Source organism: Citrus sinensis, chromosome 9 (genome assembly GCF_022201045.2).
Source record: "Citrus sinensis cultivar Valencia sweet orange chromosome 9, DVS_A1.0, whole genome shotgun sequence".
NCBI lineage: Eukaryota > Viridiplantae > Streptophyta > Magnoliopsida > Sapindales > Rutaceae > Citrus > Citrus sinensis.
Genome location: NC_068564.1, coordinates 18,151,897 through 18,168,460, shown reverse-complemented (window position 1 = coordinate 18,168,460; position 16,564 = coordinate 18,151,897). Strand labels below are relative to the sequence as shown.

The 16,564-nt window shown below is 32.3% G+C and overlaps 3 protein-coding genes across 4 annotated transcripts; 2 read left to right on the top strand and 1 right to left on the bottom strand.

Moving 5' to 3' along the window:
* The first annotated feature begins 2,162 nt into the window (after positions 1-2,162).
* Positions 2,163-5,032, top strand: LOC102616272 (transcription factor FAMA). 2 transcript variants are annotated; one of them, XM_006493742.4, is made up of 5 exons: positions 2,163-2,303; positions 2,595-2,714; positions 2,844-3,551; positions 3,713-4,165; positions 4,265-5,032. In XM_006493742.4, exons 2-5 carry the CDS (start codon positions 2,691-2,693, stop codon positions 4,352-4,354), a joined length of 1,275 nt encoding a protein of 424 aa, XP_006493805.2. In that variant the 5' UTR covers positions 2,163-2,303; positions 2,595-2,690; the 3' UTR covers positions 4,355-5,032. The 2 variants fall into 2 exon arrangements, with proteins under 2 accessions (XP_006493805.2, XP_024949468.2); XM_025093700.2 differs by lacking the exons at positions 2,163-2,303; positions 2,595-2,714 and having other exon boundaries at positions 2,796-3,551.
* A 3,290-nt stretch (positions 5,033-8,322) lies between these two features.
* Positions 8,323-10,266, bottom strand: LOC102616764 (probable 2-oxoglutarate/Fe(II)-dependent dioxygenase). The gene is made up of 4 exons (XM_006493743.4): positions 9,862-10,266; positions 9,457-9,707; positions 8,977-9,310; positions 8,323-8,878 (listed from the first exon to the last, which is right to left on the bottom strand). The coding sequence occupies exons 1-4, from the start codon at positions 10,111-10,113 to the stop codon at positions 8,642-8,644; spliced, it is 1,074 nt and encodes a 357-aa protein (XP_006493806.2). The 5' UTR covers positions 10,114-10,266; the 3' UTR covers positions 8,323-8,641.
* Positions 10,267-12,231: 1,965 nt separating this feature from the next.
* LOC102617059 (60S ribosomal protein L13a-4) lies at positions 12,232-15,251 on the top strand. The gene is made up of 4 exons (XM_006493744.2): positions 12,232-12,610; positions 13,296-13,412; positions 13,526-13,613; positions 14,861-15,251. The coding sequence occupies exons 1-4, from the start codon at positions 12,339-12,341 to the stop codon at positions 15,002-15,004; spliced, it is 621 nt and encodes a 206-aa protein (XP_006493807.1). The 5' UTR covers positions 12,232-12,338; the 3' UTR covers positions 15,005-15,251.
* Positions 15,252-16,564: the final 1,313 nt, after the last annotated feature.

Genomic DNA, 16,564 nt, shown 5'->3' with positions numbered 1-16,564 from the left:
AAATGCGGTTAGGAAAGGATTAAATTGCTCTAGAATTTTCGGGGTAGATGTTTGTTTAGTCATTCCTTTGGTTCCTATATCCGAAAAAATATCTCAAGAAACTTCTATTATTTTATATATTATATTCTTAATCTTTTTTTCTTTTACAATAATACCCTTGCAAACAATATTTTTAGAGATATTAATGTAAAGAAAAAAATGTTAAATTATCAAATTAGCCTTGAGAGCAAAACAAAAATCAGGGGAAATTTTTATATTATTATTTTACTTTTACGATAAATTTAGTAAATTAAATTTTTAATTAATAAGATTATTGCAAAGATATTAAACATTGTTTAAGTTAGCTGATATCAATTTATTATAAATAATTATTAGCAATATTGTTGCAAGGATGCAAAAATTACTAATTCTTTCATCTTGATAATTATTGGTTAATTGATGAATTAACTTCTTTATAGATAAATTAATTAATATAAAAAATATTGTTACTTTGGTATTTTTATAAAAGCAAAGAAAAAAGTGAGGGAAGAAAATATAACGTATTTAAGTAAATATATTGAGGTTTGTTTAAAATACAGGGAATGAACAAGTACTTAAGTAAAAAAATAGGAATTAAATTTACTCTAATTTTAGGCTTAGGCAATTAGGATGGAAACTAATATGACAAATAACATAGCATTATCTCATAGGATCATGTGATAATTGGTTAGAGAATGCTTTCCACACCCCTTGAAATACTCATATCACCCCGTTTTTGTAATCATAGTTCTATTACTACTTGAAATTACATAAAAGGACAAGTATGAATTTAGTTACACTAAAATGTCTTTACAAATCATGAAACCTAACTATTTTTTAATCCTAACATATGATACAATGAATTATGTTGATGAAATCAAAATAATTATGAAATAATGAAGAAATAAATTATTTAATAACAATAATTTTATGGTGAAAAGAATATATTTACAAAATTTATTCTAAATGAAAGTGAAATTTAATCAAAATTATATTGTGCTTTTATGTCCTTTTTCGTAATTTCATAAAAGAGAAAAAAATGAAACGTGAGGCTTCTTAAGAATTAAAATGGGGTGTTAGAAGCTCTAATCAATCAGTTATTGGCCTAGGCCAATTGGCCCAATAGCATTTGTATCGTGATTAACGTTCCTTTTTTAATTATCTAAATGTACTAATGTTTCCATAAGGTTAGTAGTTATAAAATTATTACTACTATGTTGTTGACTATTTATAATTTCAAAATATTTTAAAAAAATTAATTTATCATTCGTGCTTTAATGCTTATCCATATGCCCATTCATTAGATTTTCATGACTAAAATATAAGCTAGACACGAGTTCATTTAAACTTTCGTATTCTATATTAACTCATTAATTTTTACTTTAACTCGGCCTATTCTACTTCACCGTTTTGGATATTTCTGCATTTTTTTTTCCATAGCGAAATCCACCAAACTCCTTTAAAAAATACAAACACAACTTTAAACTAACAGAAATTTAGAGAAAACACAGAGTTTCTTAGTTAATTTTCAAATTATTCTTTACAAATTTGATATTCGTTGACTGGCGAAATTCATACAATGATAACATAATTTAGATTCTATTGGCAACATGAGATTTGTACAATTTAATCTTAGCATTTATAATTGAAAATTATTACCTTTTTACCTTAATGAAAATGACTCTGCGACTATTTGTTGGGGTCATAATAACCCGACTCATTTTATACCTCTAATTAAGATTACAGCAGACTCTAGATCCATATTTGTTCACCAATTATTTTTTTTCAAAATTATTGTCTATTTAAAATTATGTTGAAACACAATAATAACAAACCGCCCTAGATTTCAAATTTGAGATGAATGATATTCAGGGTTAATTAATTAGGATCATGAAAAGAGGTAGTAAAGTGTAAAGTAAAAAAGAGCGTTGGGTCACCTGTGACTCACATTAATATTTGGAGGTGGTGGTGATAAACAATTTGAAGAGGTGAAAACTCATCAAACTGTGAGGTTGACATTAATCCACAGGCTCCTCTTTGCTCTTTCTCTCTCTCTCTCTCTCTCTCTCTCTCTATGTGTATCTTTCTTCAAGTCAAAGCCATCCCATGGCCCATTTTATATATATATCAAATAAAAGACAGTAAGACAGAAAACTCATCATCCTCGTCGGAAGTTTCTCAGCTTTGTGTGGGTACCCCCCATGCTGGCTCTCTGCTATTCAAATATCAAAACCCCACTTGATTAATTTTAATTTTGTCTCTTGTCTAGTTCAGTCTCCAATCCGGTTTGTGAAATATCCAATCTGTTTCTCCATAATTGTTACGTTTTTATGCTAGTGTTAATCTGAGCTTTGGGTTATTTTTATTATTATTATCATTATTATTATTTTCATAAGATTGTAATTGGTAGATATTGATTAATATTTAGCCATAAACTGTTATAATGCACAAAACTTAGCATCAGTAATAGATATAAATTCAAAAACCCCTAGCTGTTTAACTATGGAATCAAGTGCTATTTTGTTTATTACTGGACTGTAATTTAAAGTTCACAGTTATTATTTTTCCTTTCTCAGGTGAATGACTGAAGCTGAGAAGTTTCCCAAGGTTTTTTTGTCCTTTGCATGAGTTGAGGTCACTTTAGGGTTTCCGATCAAAGTATATAGTGTTAAATGGAGAAAGAACTGAATTACTCGGTATATAAGTTTAAATATACCTACATATCCAGCTTATCATCATCTTCACTATTTGTATAATTTTCTGTTGATAAATTTTAATCTTTCAAAAACACCATGTTGTTTTGCTCTGAACTTCTCTTGTTGCAGGCAAATTTTCAAGGGCTAGATTACTCTCTAGATCATCATCATCATCAACATCAAGAAGAACTGATCATGAAGCCAAGGATAGGTGAAACTTCTGATGATCGTAACAACAATCATGGAATGATTGATTACATGATCAACAACAATCCTCAACCACCACCAAAAATACAACAACAAGTATCTTCATCATCATCAGGGTTTTGTACATCGAATTCTTTCGATAAACTAAGCTTTGCCGATGTGATGCAGTTTGCTGAGTTCGGTCCCAAGTTGTCCTTAAATCAAACCAATAATAGGGTTAATGTTCCCGAGGAAGAAACCGGGATTATTGACCCTGTTTACTTTCTTAAATTTCCTGTTTTGAACGATAAATTAGATGAGGATGATGAGCACTCTCTCATGCTCCCACAACCCGGCGGTTGCAACGAAAACGAGAGCTTTAAGGATAATGATGAAATTAGGGTTTCTGACAATAACTCGGTGCAGCAACAACTCCGATTTCTGGAAGATGATGTTCAAAACAACAAGAGCGTTGTCAACAACGGACCAGAAGCGAAAAACAAGAGAAAAAGACCAAGAGCTATAAAGACAACTGAAGAAGTTGAAAGCCAAAGGATGACTCATATTGCTGTTGAAAGAAATCGAAGGAAGCAAATGAATGAACACCTTCGAGTCTTGAGATCTCTCATGCCTGGCTCATACGTTCAAAGAGTAAGCATAATAAATAAATAAATAATAATAATAAATAAATAAATTTAGATCCGGAACTAAATTGAGCTGTGTTGATCATTTTATAATTTTCTGACACGCGTGCATAATTCAAATAAACAACCTGTAATCCATCATCGGTTAATATTTTTGCGGATTTGTAGGGAGATCAAGCGTCGATTATAGGTGGAGCTATTGAATTTGTGAGGGAATTGGAGCAGCTTCTGCAGTGCTTGGAGTCACAGAAACGGCGAAGAATATTAGGAGAAGCAGCAGCAGCTCCCGGAGGCGGGCGGCAAATGGGAGATTCTTCAATGGCCATTAATCAACAGCCACAAACTCCATTGTTTCCTCCTCCTTTGCCTTTCCCGAACGATCAAATCAAGCTTATGGACTTCGAAACCGGGCTCCGTGAAGAAACAGCTGAAAACAAATCTTGCTTAGCTGATGTTGAGGTGAAGCTTTTAGGGTTAGACGCCATGATAAAGATCCTCTCTCGAAGAAGGCCAGGCCAGCTCATTAAAGCAATAGCTGCATTGGAAGATTTGCAGTTCAATATTCTCCATACCAACATCACCACCATTGAACAAACTGTTCTTTATTCATTTAACGTTAAGGTATTAACATTTCCGTGTATATATTTTAGTTTTTAAATCAAAATGCCTCCAAATCAATATATACACATGTAAATGAGATTGTATCTATGTTCTCTGTAGGTGGCAAGCGAAACAAGGTTTACAGCAGATGATATAGCGAGCTCAGTGCAACAAGTATTCAGTTTCATTCATGCAAACAGCAGCATGTGATACCGATAAAATACCCATTTGGGTTTTCTAAGCAATTAATTTTTTTTCTTTTTGAAGATTTGGATTCTATGTTATAGTTAGAAACATAGAGCTTTGACTTAAATTCATGTATCTTTGTCTTTTTGGTATCTCTGTTAATTTTTCTGGCAACTAAATGACAATACCTTGATGAATCTCAATTCTCATATGATATCCCATGTGGAATCTCTGTGTGCTGTGGAGGGGAAGAGAGATGAGAATGGAGACAGGTTCAGCAATTTGTTTGAAGTGATTGTATATGATTATGAGGTAGACGGTCAACGTGTCCCGTACCTTCTTGCTGTGGGTTGACTTGTCAGAAATCAATTAGATTTTTTCGTTAGTATTAGGTGTGCCATCTTCGTTGGGTCCCTTGGTCTTCTGGATCAATTTGGTAAGGTGCATTCACCCTCCATCTCACTTTTGTTGATTGAGGTTAATCTGGTCATTGCGTGCTTACTCATGTTGTGGTCATCCATTATTTTGATTTGGAGTCCTTGATCTGCTTCTTGTGTTGATCTTTTTACCGGTTTTGATTGGTAGTTATTGAAGTACAATCTGTATGCAATTAAAACTTGAATGGATAAGAATCCTTTCATTGTCTTTTTCCCTATCCTTGCCTGTTGTTGTTTAATGATGACTAAAAGATTGAGTTTTTTACTTGCTTTTTCAGTTTAATTCCAATCAAGTCAGTTTTTTTTAATTAGATTATGAAGACAAGTAGAGGGAAGGTAAAAAATATATATATATTACGAAGAGGATCATAATTCAATTTAAATAGTAGACTATTATAAATGCACCTGTGGTACAAGATTTTAAAAAAATCAACATAACTGATACCAACATTGGATCCATTCTCTTACAAGAGGGTGAATAATTTTATTCGTCTGCTGTATTGTGTCATGACAAACTTGGATTTGCATGTTACGCTTATATGATTTATCGTTAGATTTTTATTTACAAGTATATGATCCGTGGTTATTGGATATAAGAATAACTAAATTTTAATTGTACACTGTTATAATTATAATGCAAACGTTATACAAGATCCACAAAGATCAGCATAAACTCAAATTAACATTAAATCCAAAATTTTCAAAAATAAGTATAATAATATTTAGAGTTAGTTACGTGTCTATATGATTGGTTTATAAATTGTATTAGGGAGTCAAACACAAATCTTAAAGAGTAATAATAGAGAGTCACAAAGTGTTTGTACAAATTATTATGTGCAAAGTAATGTAGCGTAACAATATTGGTTGGATGTTGAAGTACTATACAACTCAAAATTTAACAAAAGATTGATAAAAATACACTCAAAACGAAGTCATTTTAAGTAAGTTTAATTCTTTTTTAAAAAAAAAATTAAAATGATGTCGTTTTGAATGCATTTCTGTCAGTTTTTTGTCAGACTTTAGTTCTCTAATCATTTTATTATTTTATACTTTTATTCCATTAATTATATTATGCCACATCAATTATGTAAGTAAATTATAGCATTAATTACTTGTTATTAAATGGGTCGTAATTATGTCAACACTTATATCATCTTTTTAATATACTTTCCCAAATTCTAAAGCAATCGATTTTTGTCAAAAAAGTTTATATCTCTAGCGATTAATAAACCATTGGTTTTTTTAATATAACTAAATACTTTCTGAAAATATCGCAAACAGAACAAAACTTTATTGGATCAAGAACGGGGCCAGCATGTTATTATTACTTAAATAGTTAATCATATATTAAACAAATCATTCTTTTCAATATATGCTCGAAAAGCACACGATAAAAACAAAAACAAATGTCTCAAATAGATAAGTTGATTTGTTTTTTGACCTCTCAAAATCCTCAAGGATTTTGTTAATTGTTGTATACTTATGTAAGTAATACAATATGTTGCACTTTCAATTTATAGCCTTCAAACATATGCTAACATGTATGCCATAATAATTAAATTTGGTTATACATGTAGAAGAAATGCATGATCATGTGAGCCATTCCTCATAATCCCTCTCTCCTGTACTCCATTGACTAGCAGGATCTAGTACACTGAAGGTGATAGCTAGCATGATGAGCAACTAGCTTATATTGACCCACCAAGCAGATAATATAATGTACACGGTTAAGCTTTCATTTTCTCCAATAATGACCAAGACTAGGGAGACTTGATCACGTGGGGCTGGAACCACATCTTTTGATTTGTCATTGTGTTAGGGAAATCACTTAACTAAAAAAAATTAGGGTATGTTAAGTATTGTTTCTGTATTATTATTTTTTAAAAATAAAAATGAGAATAAAAAAAGATTTTATAGTTGTTATATTTTGAATTTAAGTATGGGTCTGCTATCATTTCTTGAATCTTATATTTTAAAATTGAAAACAATAATATGTGTTCAATAGACACAACTAAGAAAGATAAAAATAATGAATATGTATTTGGCAGTACTATTTTTAAAAACAACTTTTACTAAACATTTAAGTCATACTTATAGTTACGTAATTGTTTAACTAATACATATACAAACATACCATAAATAATTTAAACAAAATAATTATGAAAAATTACATGATAATGAAATTTTGGTATTAGCATTAATAAAAACAAGTTTACATTGTCATTGTTTTTACACTATAATTAAGATACAACAACAAAACAACCAATTATTTTCAAAACTAAGTAACACAATAGAATCAACAAAAATAAATACAAAAAGATTAAAAATGACAACAAAAAAGAAAAGAAGAAAAAAAATTTACCTGTAACTCTACAAGGTTGCAATTAATTCCTGCAAATAAAGATGAGAAAAAAATTAAATGACAAATGAAACAAGATTAAAATGGTGCCAAATAGGACCATTTTAATCTTGGAAATAATAACAAAAACAACTGTTATAAGATGGTGCCAAATAGGACCTTAGCTATTAAATAAAATCCTAATGTTGATATTTGAAATTGAATATAAAACATAAATCATAATTCAACTAGCTTGATTATGAGTTGCATTTAGGTTTAATTATTTTGTTCGTTTCAATGTAGTTCTAATTATAGTGTTAAACCCGTTAAAATATAAAAGTAACAAGTAAGGTGAAAAAAAGACAAAAGAGAGTAAAATAATAATAATAATAATAATAATAATAAGAACAACAATGAAATTAAAAGATGTTATAATCAAAAGTTTTGTTTTAGTATTAATTATTGTAATTTTGAAAAATTAGTGAGTGGATGAGACTATTTGCATTCTAAAAAGTACTTAAAATACTGAATTACTCAAACCACTCAATAATAAATTTTAAAAATAAGTTTTTGCTCAACACATTCTTGAAAATGTCAAAAAAGTCCTCAATTTAATTCCTTCTTAAATCTACTGAAAAAGCAACTGATTAACAGTAGATAAACTTGTTTGACATCAATCACCATATTCTCATATCAATTGGAGATTACACAGTTTGTCGTTGCCCTCCCTTTCTATTTTCTTCATCAGATCGGGACCATAATTACAACCAATAATGGAAAACAACTTGCAGCTATTCGATCTAATTCATTACCAATTTTAAGTAAATTTTCATTATTTAGGATATAAAGTCATTAACGATATCACTCGGGAGTTGTTGAAAGTTGTAAACTTAAGGACTTAAAATAGTTAGTGAAATAAGAAAATTAATCAAAATTAAGTTTTATGTTTATTTAACTGAATTTTAAATGAATGAGTGTTAAATTTAATTTTATTAATTACACAATTTTTCCTTAACAATATATTTTATTATGGTATTTTAGTAATATAAAAATTTATAAAAATAAAGTGTAATAGAATAATTTTTAAAGTGTAAATTTTTAAAATGTAAATAGTCCCACCAACTATATTTGCGTTCTAAAATATATTCTCATAGCTTGTTTGCTGCACATCCTTCTTTGCTACTTGGATGCTTAGGATTTATTTGTTTGTTTCTTAATTTAGCAATTACAAAAACTTTGCATTTTTATTAAACTCTTCGACCTGTTCTTCGCTCATTTTGAAATCTTCAAAATCGTTCTGCAAAGCACAAAGCTAGCAAAGATGTTTCCTTACAAAATCAGTCTTGCCAAGTTGATAGCTTACTCATTTGCAATGTTATAAGCCCTTTCACTCTCAAAGCCCTACTTGAAAAGAGTCACTTTCAGAATTAAGATTTGCTATTTTGTAATCTGTACTCCTGAATATAACTCTAGGAAGCAAGTCTTACAATTTCTTCAAGTTGTAGTTATGATGTTTCTGGAGGATTCAAAATTGAACTAAATGATTGCTGCTTCAATTGGTCTCCTTCCTCGCTGGTAGTACTCAAAATACGATCTAGCATAATCTTTCACTTTCTTGTACAATCTTGGCCTTGCTTCATTCACCACTCCATTCACTGGTTCAATCTCTCTATCTGGATTCGGAACACAAAACACAGCCAGAGACATTCTTTCCCTTTCTGAATTTGTCACCGCTCTATGTACTGGACTTTTGAATATTCCATTACTCATTATCTGCATCATAACTTGAAGTAACGCTTTCTTTAATTCAAAAGAAAAGAAAAAAAAAACAGCAAAAACACTGAATATTAGCATCTAATATTAGCAATTACCTCTGCATAATCGCCAGCATTAATAACAAGAGCTTCTGGATTGAGAGGAACTCTATACCATTGATTGTCTTTCAGGAATTGGAGGCCTTCCACTTGCTTGTCTTGCAAGAGATAAGTAAATGCCGATGCATCTGCGTGAGGCTTAATGCCAATAACCAAGTCAGGCCTTGGACATGGAGGATAGAAGTTGAATCTCGCAATCATTGTTGCATTTTCCTTTTCTCCATACATGTCCAGAAAACAATTCTCTTCCAAATTTAAACACATTGCCATGGCCTTGAGCAGAATTTCATTTAATTTTTCTAACTCTGTTGTGTATTCATGTAATGTTTCCCTGAAGCAAATATAACAACAACAAACCAAATTAAGTCTGCTTTGCCTTTGGTATATTCATTCATATAGTACTTCTAAAATGCAAGTTGTTTCTGTTTTTCATTCAAATAGAACTGTATGAGCTTCCAGGCATCACAATGAAATTACCTAAAAGATTCAGGAATTTCTGGCCAGAATTTGAGCTGTCTCTGATCTTTTGGACTTGTTGTGAGAAACAAACGATCAGTCCAATCCAGTGTTTGTTCCTCCGCAATAATAATGTCACTCCCATACCCTTCAGTGCTACCATCTTTCCTGGAATATTTATGTTTCGTTTCCGGAGGAAAATCAAAGAACTGCTTGCCAACTTCGCCCATTTTGTCCAAAAATTCAGGTTCTATTCCATGATAATTGATTGCCTGAACCTCCAAAATTAAGGATATATATATGTTTATATATGAGCAAATCAAGTTTTCCAAGATCTCAACATGTTTACAAAATCCAAAATCAAGTGTGCAAAATAAATTTTATTGCAAAATTATTCAAGAAAAAAGTGGCAAAATTAAACCTGACCTGGAAACAGCCCCAGAAGCTGAGAGCTGAGCGAAGTTTCTCAAGTTCTTGTGTGCTGCTGAATGATGGAGATGTCAAGAGACCAATATCAATAATTGGAATGTCCATGAGCGGCAGAGAAGCATCAATACTTCCAGCATCACTTCCTTTATAGATGTATCTTTCTGGCAATTCTTTGCCGCTGGTGATGAGTTCTTGGACAGTTTTTGATGCTGATTCTACTTGAGCAGGGGATGATGAAGTTTCAGCCATGGTTAGCTTTCAGAAAGCAGTTCCACAATTTTGCCCAGACTGGAACCTTTTGTTTTTCTTAATTTTTATTTTTTCGGAGAATCGAAAGACTTAACTTATAGCAAGTTGAGGAAAAATTATCAACATTTTGTGCTGTTCGAGCCTTCGAGGTCAAAGAAACTGTTCACATGTAATGACAAATGGTTAGCTATATGTTAAGAGTTCATTTCATTTTTTCAGTGGAAAATTTATAAAAATAACCTAAAATTTTATATAATTTTCACAATTGGCCCTCCAAAGTTTTTCCTATCATAATTAAGCAAACACAAAGTTTCTTCCCTCAATTATCTTTGTCTATCAAACCAAACGCAACTTTTCTTCTCTCTGTATCAACCCAAACATAGCATTGCACTCTTGAATCATCACCGGTAAGCGACGATAGCGAACGTTAAAAGTGAACTCCGATAAAATACAACCGAATTCATCTAGATCCAACACCAACCCGACACGATTCTAACAAAATCAAATAGAGTCAATTTGATTTCGTGAGACAAAAGAGTTTAAGTGTGAATGTATGTTGGTGCGACAAGCTGCCTGTCGCAAAAATGTGCCTGTCGCACCAACTTCACGTTAAAAAAAAAAAATTGTAACTTGGTACGACAGGCAACCTGTTGCACTAAGTTGGTGTGACAGGCTGTCTGTTGCACCAACTTCAGGTTAAAAAAAAAAATTGTAACTTAGTGCAACAGGCAGCCTGTCGCACCAAGTGCCTGTCGCGCAAATGAGGTGCGACAAGCGCGCCTGTCTCCCGGATCATGTGCGACAGGCGTGATGCCTCCCGACACCAAGCTCACGCCAACTTCAATCTTCACCCATACACCACACCAACAATTTCACTCATGCCATTCACATCACAAACACTCCAATCTTCACTCACAATCACCAATACAACAAGAAAACCACAACATAAAAGAATAATAGAAAATATAACATGCTTTAAAATCTAGGGTTTTTGAGCTAACCTTTGATTGTAGATCTTGACCGAAATTTTGGTGATGTTGGCTGCTGAGGATGGATTCCGGGAAGTCGTCAGCGATGAGAGAGAGAGAGAGAGAGAGAGAGAGAGAAGAAGGTGAGAGAGGAAGCTTAGTGAGAATGGGAGGGGTATTTTGAGCACTTAAGAGGATTTTTGGCTAATGTTGATAGGAAAAAAGTTTGAAGGATTAAATGTGAAAATTCCAAAAAAATTTGTGTTATTTTTGTAAATTTTCCTTTTTCATTTTTTTTCAATTGTGCTTCTTTAAAATCAATAAAATATTTTTAAAAAAAAATTAGTGAGACAGGTAGTGGGACAGGTGCATGTCTCACTAAATTTCAGATATATTTCAAAAGTCATAACTTGAGCTATATGTGTCCGTTTTAGGTGCATAATATATTATTTCGAAACTTACGACGAGACAAATCAAATCCAAAATCATATACTCCATAAAATCTGTGGGTTTATGTGCGACAGGCAGTGGGACATGTGCCTGTCGCACATAAATGTAATGCTTTTTATATGAGACATGCACATGTTCCACTTATTCTAAACTTCATTTTTTACCCGATTTTTCTGTGTTTTTAATGATTTTTCTTCATTTCTCAACTCAAACTATGTATTTTAACAAATTACATTATTTTATGAATGAAAAATAACAACATTTGCAACAAAACCTACTTTAATTTCAAACTTAGTTGATAAAATCAATAGATTAAAGGTTTACATTGTGTAAAAGGATAAACTAATTTTAAGAAGTTCTCCCATTGATGATTATATCTTCAATTATGCAATTGATTATCGAGAGTGATGAAGTTTATTGAGAGTGATGAAGGTTTGTTAAGTTTGATGAAAATTATGAGGGTAATCTAATCCAAAAATATGGTGTTTGGTTAGTTATGATCGAAAAAAACTTTAGGGGTTTAAAAGTTAAAAAACATAAAAGTTGTATGGCCATTGTTATAAATTTCTCTTGATATAAATGGAAACATAAATGCTCATTTGATAGCAAATAAGAAATCAGGGATCCGGACGCTATGATCCCATATGATCATCCTCCAGAATTACATCTGGACCGTCCAAAATAACAGAACCCACCAAAAACCCACACACACTACATTATTAACCCTAGTCCAAAAACCCTATCACCCCCTTTTACGTTTCTCATTTTTCACTTCACCACTCCAGTGAGCGCGCCGTTTGCACGAAAATGGTGTCAGGTTCAGGGATCTGCGCGAAAAGAGTGGTGGTGGACGCCAGGCACCACATGCTCGGCCGCCTTGCCTCCGTTTTGGCCAAGGAGCTCTTGAACGGCCAGAAGGTCGTCGTCGTCCGGTGCGAGGAGATTTGTATATCAGGTGGGCTTGTTAGGCAGAAGATGAAGTACATGAGGTTCTTGAGAAAGAGGATGAACACTAAGCCTTCTCATGGTCCCATCCATTTTCGAGCTCCTGCTAAGATCCTTTGGCGTACCATCCGTGGGTATGTTATGTTTTTGTTTCTGGGTTCTTTTATTTTTTGATGTTTGATTCTATTTTAGTGTAAAAATTGGATTTTCTGATTTAGTATGCAAATGCGTTTGTGGGTGTGTTGAAATTAGTTTAGATTAAGCAAATTTATCTATTTTTCTTTTCATTGATCTTAAAAAAATATTAATTTTCATATTTGAATGTTATCTTTTTGTCTATCTATTGAAAATGTGTAGATCTCTATCTGATTGTTTTATGCATGTTGGATTATAAAATTTGATTGAGCTTATCATTAGAAATAATGTGAACTTTTTCATGTGGCTACTGAGAGTGTATGAGTACATTGTTTTGTAGCTGGACTGTCATTGTCAGTGTATGATAAGATTCTTTGCTGCTAAGGTTGAAGCCATATTTTTTGTTCCAGCCTTTTAAATTGGGATTGTGTTTGGCTCCTACAATCTTCTTGGTACATTGTATCCGAAAGAATGAGAAAAACCTGATTTTGTGACTAGTTTTAGATGCAATACAAATATAAGCTTAATGAGGTAACCTGCTTTTAAGGTATTTATTTGCTAATTACTGGAGTGCAAACTTTGTGTGCGTTCCTTTATTTTAGCTTTTAGTTTTTTTTCCCATAAAAGTTGGTTATTTGTTTTATGTATATGTGGTAATGAAAGCTGTTCGGTTCTTCCATGTAGGATGATTCCCCACAAGACTAAGCGTGGAGCTGCAGCCCTTGCTCGTTTGAAGGCTTATGAAGGAGTTCCTGCTCCATATGACAAGACAAAGAGGATGGTCATTCCTGATGCTCTCAAGTAAGTTTTTTTTACTTGAGTTCGTCATGGATTTCTATTTCAACCTGTATGTCTCTCTTTGAGTTAGATCCCTGTTGACTGTGTGCATTTTTTTTGGGTTATTTGAATGCTAGGGTCTTGAGGCTTCAAAAAGGACACAAGTACTGCTTGTTGGGCAGGCTTTCATCTGAAGTAGGATGGAACTATTATGACACCATTAAGGTGAGTGCTTGCCACAATGTCTCTTTCATGTTTTTTTGACCTATTGAAGTATGCTATATTGCCCTTTTTGATCAGTTCTATACATGCCTTGTACGAGGCTGAGACTTTGGTGCAGACAACACAATGCTAAACTTATTGGAGTTTGTATTGTTTGGACCATTCTTCCCCTATTTCTTTTTTTTCCATAATAAACTGAAAATTGTATTAATGATGAACCATTCTTTCCTTATTTGACTAATACAATTGAACTGTTTTTGATCTTATTAACTAATTGTTCTATGCCGAGTTGTCTACAATGCTATCTGTGTTGGTCTTTAACTTCTTGTTGTAAAAAAACTCAAATAATATTATAATTTATGTATTCCATTCTTTTAAGTATCTTCAAAGATTATCTGTATGGTTTTTATGTTCGTCTTTTTAACATTTCATCATATGCTGGATTTTTATCAAAGTAATGCAAGATTAGGTAAGTAAGATAAATGGATCACTTTGGCTCTGAAATAGTGTTGGGCAGATTATGTCAAGTTCCTTTTGTTGATAGTCAGAGTTTGGGATTTGACATGTGAATTTAACAAATCTTATTAAATTAGACATAATCAACACCTCCATTACTATTCTAATAGAACTTGACTTGTTAATATGAGGTTGCTTCTTGTAATATTATGACGCAATGCAATTTGATGCTCAATAATTTTTTAATAACATAGTTTTTTCTTTTGTTGTATTCTTAATTGCGTGGTTTGTATGGTACTCTGGTTAAATATTCAGGCATGCTTTTTGTTTGTCTGTGCCAATTCTAGTTTTCTGTTTCCCCTCTTGGTTAGCTTAGGAAAGGATAAAACGTTGGATAATGACTCAAAGTCCAGCTACAGAAACATTGCCTTCATGTATTATCTTTTAGTTCTATAGTTTTAGTTAGTTGAGGTAAGAACAATAGAAGTTTCTTATGGCATGAGCTCATTAATGTGTGTTGTGAATTCTAAATCTTAACATTTGCAGCCTGCGGATACAACCCAAGGTTGTCACGAGTATTAACTAGTTGCATTGCTTGTTCCGTGATGCTTTCAATTGCACTTGCTTTTTTAGTAATCACTTTGTTAGACTTGTTGGATTGTGGACGGGTGATGCTGTTAATATTTATGTGGGACTGCCTCATTATTCAAGCTTTGGGTATTTCATGCACTATTGCGCTTTCATGATATCTGATTCTTGCGATTTCTGACTTTCTGTCATGCTGTTCCTTGTAGGAGCTTGAGAAGAAGAGAAAGGAGAGGGCCCAGGTAGCTTATGAGAGGAGGAAGCAGTTGGCTAAATTGAGGGTCAAAGCTGAGAAGGCTGCCGAGGAGAGGCTTGGTCCCCAGCTAGAAATCATTGCTCCCATCAAGTATTGATGATGATGATTCGTAAAGAGTTTGTTTTCCAAATGTTACATCTGAGAAGAGTTTGTTCCCATTATATTTTGTCTTCCATTTTGATATTGATGGATTATAGTTTAACTGTGGTAGTTTTGAAGTAGATGTTATGCTGTATGCAACATACTTGTTGAAATTAGTTATTTTGGTTATCAATTTGCTCAATTTCGTCACAAAGCTGAGATTATGTACTGTCTTGCTGCTTTGTGATGTACATTTTTCTTCACTTTTGGCTTCTCTATCAGTGCTTGTCAAAATTTGTCAAGCGGTTGTTTTACCTTTCTATACTGCTTGAGTGGCTGTTTTATATTTTACTGAGTATATGAGATACACGTATTTAGAGTTCATCTTAAACTTCTTTTTGAAGATGCAGTTTAATCTGCCTGTTTCTGAAGTACTCGTGCACGATTGCTCTTGGTTGCATGTAAATCGTGGACAGATTATGCACCACAATTATGATGGCAATTCACTCCATTCTAGAGGCCTATAAGAGTTTACAAAATCTAATATGTTTTCAGGCTACAGTACTGTTTGATTTGTGCCTTTCATTGTGTGAGCATTTCGATCTGCTTTTGAATTTGCATCATAGGAAGACGTTAATACCTTATCGGAATAGGGGTGGGCAAAATTGAGTTGGAAACTATTTGCTCCATACCCGATTAGGTATGGAGTAAACAATTGGATTGAATCTAAAGTTTTTATTTGATCCAAAAGTTCATTCTGGAATTTAAAGCTAATAATAATTGCACGCTATCCTAACGTTACACAGTAAAGTATCAATTTTTAAACCCGGAATTAAGAAAATTGAACCGTTATCTCAACATCTGAACTGAGATTACGATCATATATGGAGCAATAAAATTTAAACTAGATTTTACTTTTGGCTATCATTATATATATATATATACACGCGCGCGAGCGCGCCCACACCAACTAAACTTGACCATGTCTTATGGTGACGACATGGTAATTATTTCACCTTATGTGTGAACAGTTGAGGCAGTTGAAAGGTATTTATTATTATCATCACAAAATCAAATCAATAAATTTAAATATTTATAATACATAATATTTGGTATTGACAAGAGAGATTAAGCTGCATGATCCAAGAAAACCACCACTCGAAATGGAATGCAAAGGTTTAATTATATTATTTTATAATATGAGTGTCTTTTAATTTAAGCTGAAAGTTTTAAAATAAAATTTGAGATAGTTACCGGAGAAACTTTATATTAACTGTACTTTTTCTGTACTTATGGATAATTACAAACGTGTGTATACGTAATTTTAATTATTTGTCAATATATCATTTATTGCTTGGATCTTCTTACTTCCCATGCACTACATTTCTCTCAAGGAAATTCTGAAAATTTGAAGATATTCCTTATTGAATTTACCATATATATTTTTTAAAAAAAATTTCAAATATAAAATTTTATAACCTTTCAAATTGTTCACTTGAGACTTTCGATTTTTTTTATTTTTGTTTTAACAAATAACAATATGAACAAAATCATAAAAATCAAAGCACATATAGTA

Coding starts and splice junctions, on each gene's coding strand:
- LOC102617059 (XM_006493744.2), top strand. CDS start 12,339: ATGGTGTCAGGTTCAGGGATCTGCGCGAAAAGAGTGGTGGTGGACGCC. Junction 12,611..13,295: donor CTTTGGCGTACCATCCGTGG/GTATGTTATGTT, acceptor TCTTCCATGTAG/GATGATTCCCCACAAGACTA. Junction 13,614..14,860: donor ACTATTATGACACCATTAAG/GTGAGTGCTTGC, acceptor TGTTCCTTGTAG/GAGCTTGAGAAGAAGAGAAA.
- LOC102616272 (XM_025093700.2), top strand. CDS start 2,811: ATGTTGTTTTGCTCTGAACTTCTCTTGTTGCAGGCAAATTTTCAAGGG. Junction 3,552..3,712: donor CTGGCTCATACGTTCAAAGA/GTAAGCATAATA, acceptor GCGGATTTGTAG/GGAGATCAAGCGTCGATTAT. Junction 4,166..4,264: donor TTTATTCATTTAACGTTAAG/GTATTAACATTT, acceptor TGTTCTCTGTAG/GTGGCAAGCGAAACAAGGTT.
- LOC102616764 (XM_006493743.4), bottom strand. CDS start 10,113: ATGGCTGAAACTTCATCATCCCCTGCTCAAGTAGAATCAGCATCAAAA. Junction 9,311..9,456: donor GAAATTCCTGAATCTTTTAG/GTAATTTCATTG, acceptor TATTTGCTTCAG/GGAAACATTACATGAATACA. Junction 8,879..8,976: donor ATGCTGGCGATTATGCAGAG/GTAATTGCTAAT, acceptor GTTATGATGCAG/ATAATGAGTAATGGAATATT.